The sequence below is a fragment of the Myotis nattereri genome (genome assembly GCF_964212035.1).
Source record: "Myotis nattereri genome assembly, chromosome: 17".
Taxonomy (NCBI): Eukaryota; Metazoa; Chordata; class Mammalia; order Chiroptera; family Vespertilionidae; genus Myotis; species Myotis nattereri.
Genome location: NC_138092.1, coordinates 620,094 through 628,586, shown reverse-complemented (window position 1 = coordinate 628,586; position 8,493 = coordinate 620,094). Strand labels below are relative to the sequence as shown.

At 54.0% G+C, this 8,493-nt stretch overlaps 1 protein-coding gene across 1 annotated transcript; it reads left to right on the top strand.

Moving 5' to 3' along the window:
- Window positions 1-8,144, top strand: ZNF623 (zinc finger protein 623). Its single transcript, XM_081111704.1, has 2 exons — window positions 1-81; window positions 4,458-8,144. Exon 2 carries the CDS (start codon window positions 4,555-4,557, stop codon window positions 6,034-6,036), a length of 1,482 nt encoding a protein of 493 aa, XP_080967830.1. The 5' UTR covers window positions 1-81; window positions 4,458-4,554; the 3' UTR covers window positions 6,037-8,144.
- Window positions 8,145-8,493: the final 349 nt, after the last annotated feature.

Genomic DNA, 8,493 nt, shown 5'->3' with positions numbered 1-8,493 from the left:
GGGCTTTGTCGCTGGTCCTGCGAGGTGGGCGGCCCGGGTTCGCTGCGGGGCGCGCGCTGTCCTCTCGCCGCCGGGCACCGGGTGAGTGGCGCGCTCGGGCTGCGCTCGGGGCGGGCGGCGGGCCCCGCACGGGGGTCCCGGAGCCTGGGCCTCGGGAGCCGGTTTCTCGGCAGCCGACCCGACCGGCCCGTGGCCCAGCGCCTCTCCCTAAGGGGCGGCCTGCGGGTGGGTGCCGGGCCGGGACTCCCGCCGGCCGCGGGCCTCTCGCCTCCTTCCCTCCGCGGCGGCCGGGGCCGGGGGCAGGACCGAGTGTGCGGAGCCTGCGGCGCCCTGCGCGGCCTCCCCTCCCGACCCGGGGAGCTCCAGGCGGTGCTGGAAGCGGCGGGGCCCGAGACCCTTGCGCGGGAGATGCCGAGCCGGGGCCCGGGCGCGCGGGGAGGTGAGGGACGGCATGGCCCCCGCTGGGGCCTGGGAGCATCGCCGGGTGGGGAGAGGGGTGGCCGCAGGCGCCCTCCGAGGGCTCCCTTTCCCTGTCTTCTCTGCTGTCAGCACCCCGCGAGCCCCGCCCCCCGCAGCTCCTTTCCTCCCACGAGGCCCGTGGCGGGGAATGGCAGCAGCGGCCAGAGGTGCCGGCCTCGCCGCGTTTTCAGGCAAAACTCGCTGCTCTCCCGGAGCTGGGCTTTGGCCCCTGTCACAGCTGCAACGTTGTAAGAGCGTCTTTTCTTTCTTTTCTAAATGTTTTTATTGATTTCAAAAAGGAAGGGAGAGAGAGAAACCAATGATGAGAGAGACTCACTGATGGGCTGCCTCCTGCACGCCCCACCCTGGGATCAGCCCGCAACCCGAGCAGCACGTGCCCTGACCCTGACCCTGACCCTGACCCTGACCGGGAATCAACCGTGACCTCCCGGTTCCTAGTCGATGCTCACCCGCGAGCCCCCGACCGGGCGAGGGGGAGAGGATCTTGATCCTGGCGGAAGCCCCCGCATCACTTACAGAGAAGTTGGAGCAGGGGTTGCTGTTTTCTTACACGCGGCCCCAGTCCCTCTCGGAGCGCCGGGATGGGTCCCTGACTCCCGGGACGGCCTCGGGAATGAGAGGGAGGCGGCAGCGCCCCGGAGGCCCAGGTAGCTGTGAGCAGGAGGTGAGGAGGTGGCAGGGTGGTCAGGGAGCAGCTGACCCCTGACAGGCGGTGCCTCGGATGCAGTTCAGGGAGCTGTCCGGCCTGTGCGGTGCTGCCTGGGGCCCGGAGGACGGCAGGTGCAAGGACACTGGGCGTGTGAGCAAAGAAGGGTGTTGGCGTCCTGGGCAGAGGCCTGGGAGCAGCGGCTGAACGGCTGTGGGGAGGGGAGGGGAGGGGCGGCACCAGCTGTCGGGGTGGCCTTAAGGAAGCCACCTCCTGAGCTGAGGTGAGAAGGATGGTTGTGAGAACCAGGGAAGCGCGCACCACTGCACAGGTCCCTCCTCTCGCAGTGGCCGGAGCACAGGTTGATGGCAGTGGCTGCTCATCAGGGTTGCAGGGGTGTTGGAGAGAGTGCAGGTCCGTTGCGAAGGACTGTGCCTGGTTCAGGTTCCAGGGGCACCCCTCTCCCCCCAGTTCTGAACCAGTGAGGCAGGTGAAGAGCGACGCGTTATGGTGCTGCTGGCGACCGGCTGGGATGGAGCGGCGCTGAGCTCCCAGGCTGAGTGCCAGTTAGGCTCTCCTGCCCTCTCCTTGGGGGGCTGCCCTCCCCCCCATGCTGCAGGCTGGTACGAGAAGAGCTGTCCTGGGGAGGAGGAGGGACTGTGTGCCTAGAGGTGCTCCCACGCCTTTCAGTCGCGACCTCTGCACCTCAGGGAACACCGTCCTCAGGACACAGGCATGCGGGGACCAATGCTCCTCCAGCGCCTCATCTGCCCAGGGACTCAGTGCGGGACGCGTCCAAGGCAGCCGGGTGTCTACAGGAGGAGCTCGATGCCAGGGCACAGGTGGGGAGGTCCCAGGTGGGTGGGCATGGTGTGATCCCGTCTTTCTTTCTTTTTCTCTTTTTTTCTTTTCTTTTCTTTTTTTTTCTTTTCTTTTCTTTTCTTTTCTTTTCTTTTCTTTTCTTTTCTTTTCTTTTCTTTTCTTTTCTTCTCTTCCCTTCCCTTCCCTTCCCTTCCCTTCTCCCCTCCCCTCCCCTTCCCTTTTCTTTTCTTTTCTTGCTTTTTCAAATTATCTTTTTATTGATTTCAGAGAGGAAGGGAAAGGGAGAGAGAGATAGAAACATTAAAGATGAGAGTGAATCGTTGATTGGCTGCCTCCTGCACGCCCCCTACTGGGGATCGAGCCCACAACCCAGGCATGTGCCCTTGACCATAATTGAACCCAGGACCCTTCAGTCCGCAGGCCGGTGCTCTATCCACTGAGCCAAACCAGCCAGGGCTCATCTTTATTTTTAAAAATTGTGTGTAAGTGAGTGGATGACTTTAAGGAGAGGTCTGGGTAAATGTGTATAAACAATTAACAGTACTTACCTGTTGAACTGCTGAAGGTTTACCGAGTTAGTGGGCCTTTAAGGAAAAAAACATCTCTGTGACCACCACAGGGCTGTGGTCTACAGGCTGCGTCACGGCCACGCCGAGTGGCCACAGCTGCAGGAAGCGGTGTTGCCAGACCCGTTGGCACATCGTGTGCCCAGCGTCTCAGCGTTGTCGGTTGGTGGTGTGCGTGGCCTCCGGTCAGGTAGCCTGTGAGCCTGTTTCAGCGTGGGTTCAAGTTGCTGTAACAGATTTAGAACTAGTGTTTCCAGCAGGAAACTTGATTTCTCAGGTTCCTCCGCACAGGCAGGCGCTGGCTGTGCCCCTCGCCCTCCCAGAGCCTGGCTGCTGGACCCCATCCACATGTCCTGTGGGGAGGGGACAGGCCATGTGCCGTTCCTGTCTCCCTGCTGCACCTCCGTCACAGGGTCACACCCAGCCTCAGGGACTCTGGGAAATGTAGTCATTGGCTGGGTGGCCATGTGCCTACAAAAATCTCAAGTGCTGCCCTGGCTGGTTTAGCTCAATGGATAGAGAATTGGCCTGTGGACCAAAGGGTCCCAGATTTGGTTGTGGTCAAGGGCACATACCTCAGTTGCAGGCTCCTCCCTGGTCAGGGCCCTTGTCAGGGCTCGTGCAGGAGGCAACCAATCGATGTGCTTCTCTCACATCGATATTTCTGTCTTTCCCTCCTTCTTCCACTCTCTGTAAAAGTCAATGGAGCCCTAACCGATTTGGCTCAGTGGATAGAGCATCGGCCTACAGACTGTCCAAAATCAGTTCCAGTCAAGGGCACATCCCTCTCCCTCTGAAATCAATAAAAATATATATTGATTTCAAAGGAAGCAGGGATGCTGGGCGGTCTTCAGTCTCTGCTGCAGTTTAGCCCACTGGCCACCCTTCATCCCAGCCAGGCTCCCTGGTGGCACAGGGTGGCTCCCACAGTCGCAGGCATGTGTTCGACTGTCTCCTGACTGTGATGCTTTGGATGTTGCCAACAAAGTTGGAATCATCTAAACAGTCCAGCTGCCTAATTCTAAATATAAGTATTTTACACTGTAAAGAGCATGTAGAGAGCTCAGTCCTGGCTGGTGTGACTTGGTGGTTTGGAGCAATGGCCCACACACCAAAAGGTTTGATTCCCAGTCAAGGCATGTACCTGGGTTGCAGGTTTGATCCCTGGCCCTAGTTGGGTGTGTGGGGAGGCAACCAATCAATGTCTCTCACATCAGTGTTTCTCTTTTTGTCGTCCGTCCGTCCCCCATCCACTCTCTTAAAAAAAAGAATGGAAAAAGGTATCCTCGGGTGAAGATTAACAACAAAAAAGAATGTGGATAGCTCAGCAGCGATGCATACGTAGACAGGAAGCAAGTGGAATTCAACCCGAGCAGGTTTCCCCGTGCAGGTCTGATAGAAGACGAAAGGGCAGGGCATCAGGGTTGATGTGCGAGAGAATGGTTTTACACTTGATCTTGGCCCAAAGTGCCGAAAGTCTGAGAAGCGATGCACGGAAAGGGTTTTAATATATAACCAGAATGAATGTGTAACACACTGACATGGGGTCTAAGCTGGTGAGGAGGGAATGTTTTGCTTTTCACCTGCCTCACTGGTTCAGAACTGGGAGGACGTGAAGGAATGAGGGACATCAAAGAGGTGGTAAGATTGTTCTATTTGTATCTTTGGGAATACGTCTTGGTTTTGGTAGTTCAAGCCCTACCCCTACCCATTGGCCACCCAACCGTCTGTCTTCTGGGGTTGGATGGTGGAGCCCCAAAGAAGCCTTCCCAAGTGGGAAGCTATTTGGGGTGAGACAAGTGTGTGGGGGACGTGCATTGAGTCAAGAGTGCGAGCAGAGGACACACTTTCCTCTCGGTAGATGTGTGTTTCAGCCCCACCCGCTCCAGCAGATTCCTGTTTATTAATGAGGTGTAAGATGAGCTTACTCTGTTTTATTTCAGATTCTGATATAGGAACTGGTGATGAGAAGGTGCCTCTGGAGTCTGCATTTCTGAGAATGGAAATCCGCACAGGACACTGTCAGAAACACGCACAGTGATGGAGACCCCTGCCCCTGAGTCTGGGGGGATCTCTGCACCAGGATTAGGAGGGCTGTTGGGAAATCTGGAAGGGCAGAGCCCCCTGTCTCGGGAGGGAGGTCGCAAGCCAGTGACAGTTACTCACTGGAAGATCCAAACAGGAGAGGCAGTCCAGGTGGGAAGTGCATGCAGAGGCAGCCCCGTTCTGAGCTCAGACCTCCTCATCCTTCAGAGAGAGCTTATGGAAGGGGAAGCCCACCCATGTGGGACTTGTGGCCAAAGCTTCCCATTTATTGCGGACCTAGTTAGACATCAGATTTCTCATACTGGGGAGAAACCTTACAGATGTGACCAGTGTGGGAAAGCCTTCAGCCAGAGCTCCCACCTTGTTGAGCACCAGAGTGTTCACACCGGAGAACGACTCTATGTGTGCAATGCTTGTGGGAAAGACTTCACTCACTATGCAGATCTCATTGAGCATCAGAGAGCACACGCAGGAGAAAAGCCGTTCAAGTGCGCTCAGTGTGGGAAAGGCTTCTGTCACAGCTCAGACCTGATTCGACACCAGCGCGTCCATACCCGGGAGAGACCTTTTGAATGCAAAGAATGTGGGAAAGGCTTTAGTCAGAGTTCATTACTCATTCGACATCAAAGGATTCACACAGGAGAAAGGCCCTATGAGTGTAATGAATGCGGGAAATCCTTCATTAGGAGCTCAAGCCTCATTCGACATTATCAGATCCACACAGAAGTGAAACAGTATGAATGTAAGGAATGTGGAAAGGCCTTCCGTCATCGCTCAGACCTCATCGAACATCAGAGAATTCACACTGGAGAGAGGCCCTTTGAATGTAATGAGTGTGGCAAAGCCTTCATCAGGAGCTCAAAGCTTATCCAGCATCAGAGGATCCACACTGGAGAGAGGCCTTATGTTTGCAATGAGTGTGGGAAGCGCTTCAGCCAGACATCCAACTTTACTCAGCATCAGAGAATTCACACGGGAGAGAAACTCTACGAATGTAATGAATGTGGGAAAGCGTTCTTCCTGAGTTCATACCTTATTCGACACCAGAAGATTCACACTGGAGAGAGGGTATACGAATGCAAGGAGTGTGGCAAAGCTTTTCTCCAGAAAGCTCATCTCACAGAACATCAGAAAATCCACACGGGGGACAGGCCCTTTGAATGTAAGGACTGTGGGAAAGCCTTCATCCAGAGCTCCAAGCTGCTTCTACACCAGATCATTCATACTGGAGAAAAGCCCTATGTGTGTAGTTACTGTGGAAAAGGGTTTATTCAGAGGTCAAACTTCCTTCAACACCAGAAAATTCACACTGAAGAGAAACTGTACGATTGTAGTCAATATGGGAAAGATTTCCACTCTAACCCAAACTTTAAAAATAATCAAGGTCTTACTCAAGAGGGGCTTCCCTTGAGTAAGAACCCCGCACATGTGGGTGAGAAATCTGTAAGTCAAGGGGGTCACACAGATGACTTATAATTATTCTCCAGGTCAGTGATGTTTGCAAACAGTGGCATGAGTGTTGTGGCTCATGTGCCTTTGGACATGTCAGCATTTCCGAGAGTCACGGCTGGGGCTGCTTTAGGAGTGGGTTGCCACCTGCGTGTGCAGCCATGCTGGACTGACCTCGGCCAGGAACCTGTGTCCTCGGGAGAGCTACCTGAAGACCGTTGCCTAAGCTGGAACAGTGGGGGCCAGGAGCTAGGTCTCTAGATGTTCCTGCCCAATTATAGCTCGCCCCCGGGTTAAGTCCCCTTAGAGAATGATGTGCCCACTCATTAGCTGATGGAGCAATTTAGTTTGATCAGCAGGCAGTCGGAGAACTGCGGGGGCTTCCCTGTGTCCTTGGGCACATTCTGAGCTCCCTCCCTGCATCCTAAGGTCTTTTGCTTCCTGGAGCCTCGTCTCCCACCACCTCACTCAGTGTTGCAGCAGCACTAACGGACGTTCCTCGGATCCAGGCTGTCCCTGCACCCTGGCCTCCGTCCTTGTTCAAACGCTCTCCCTCTCCTCCCCTGGCTACTCATCATGAGTAAAGACCACCCAGGCATCGTGTCAGGCTCAGCCTCTTCTACTGCTGGGCTTCTGTCGTCATTCTCACCCTGTTACTGCATTTACTTTGATATATAAGAATTGTGTCTTTATATATGTCTCATTATTGCACTGCTGATTCTTTGTGGACACAGTTATATCTGACTGATTTGTGTCCCTGGTGTCTGGCGCAGGACAATAAAAAAAGCCCACCCCATACCTGTGTAAGTGGTGCCTCTCCAGCTTTGTCCCTTTTTGCTGCTATTTTAAAACGCCTGGATTTTGTCCTTGCTTTGTAAAGTGTAACCTGCTGGGCTGCTGGGAATACCTTCTGAGCCCAGTCCATGTCTGCTCGTCCTCAAGCCAGAAGTCACAGGTGGTGGCCAGTGTAAGCCCGTGCCCTCAGGTTGCTGCTGAGCTCAACCGTGGCCATGCCTGGCCTCGGAGCACTGCTGCACTTAGTTGTCCGCGCATCTCCCTGGCTCGCTCCAGGGCAGAGTCCCAGCACACGACCTGACTTCCGCCTCTGAGCAGTCCAGGCCTGAACTCAACTCTTCTCTCTCTTCTACTCGCTGGCTCCTTCTGTCGATGACTTGAAAATATTTTGACCTGTAAGGACCAGTGGTAAGTCCTGGGAAAACATGAGAAAGACACATGGAGCCTGAGGCCATTCCAGGTCTCTAGGGAAGCCAGGTCACGGCACAGTGAGCAACGTGTGGAAACACACGTTCCTGGCTGTGCAGGAGCGAACGCAAGGAGGTGGCTGACATCGCCTTTGACCTGGTCCACGGAGATGAGATGTTTGTCAGAAGATGGAATGAAGGAATTTGAGCAGAAGTAGGGAGTTGCATGGAGCTGTTCAGAAGCAGGCGCATTTATTACGCAACAGATAACTGGCTAGTGAAGCCATTAGTAGTTGCCTCTGAATTTCCTTTATCTAAACGTTAACCAAAACACCCACTTGTGAAATTCGGTAAGTTTTTGGGTTTTTCTGCCCATGAAGTCATATTTTGAGTTAACAAATTTCAGCAATCCCAGAAGCCCCAAGGGAGTAAGTAATTTTAAAAGGGCTGCAGAACTCTCTGGAGAACTTGCCATCTGAAGTGCAGACACTGGTATGACCAGGTCATTTTAATCAACATTGTTGCGGTCCAGTTTCCACACAGTGAAAACACCTATTTCAGGTGTGGTTCTAACGTACCCGTGTCACCACCGTCATAACCAGGAAGCAACATTTCTATTGCCCAAAAGGTTCCCTTTGGCTGTTCCTCAGTTAATCCCACCCCAGCCCCAAGCATCCACTGTCGGTCGGTGTAGTAAGTTTGCTTATTCTAGGACTCGGTAGGAGTGGTCACATGGCATGTACTCGTGTGTGTCCAACTCCTTTTCCTTTTGGCGTGTGTTAGAAGACGACCCAATGTGGTTTCTAGCTGCAGTAGCTCTTCTCTTTGCTGAGTCATGTTTGATTGTATAAACCGTCATTTATTATTCATCCGTTAGAAATTCGAGTTTCCAGCTTGGACTGTTAAGAATAAAACTGTGACGAACATTTGTGTACAAGTATTCGGAAATGCCTCTTTATTTCTCTTGGGTGAGTGACTAGGAATTGCTGTTATAACTGTCTTTAACTTGATAAAAAGTCGCCATTCCCAGCCAGTGTGACTCGGTCGGTTGGCGCGTTCTTCCAACACCAAAAGGTGGCTGGGTTGACTGAGGGCAACTGGGACTCATTCCTGCCCTCGCACCTCTCCCCTCCCCACCCAAGAAAAAAGGTGGCTGGGTTGAGTCCAGTTGGGGCACATACCCAGATGGTGGGCTCGGTCCCCAGTTGGAGTGTGTGTGGGAGACAGCCAGTCAATGCATCACTTTCACATTGATGTTTCTTTCTCCTCCTCCCTTTCTCTA

Bases quoted from the DNA above. Each gene is read 5' to 3' on its own strand.
- ZNF623 (XM_081111704.1), top strand. From the start codon at position 4,555: ATGGAGACCCCTGCCCCTGAGTCTGGGGGGATCTCTGCACCAGGATTA.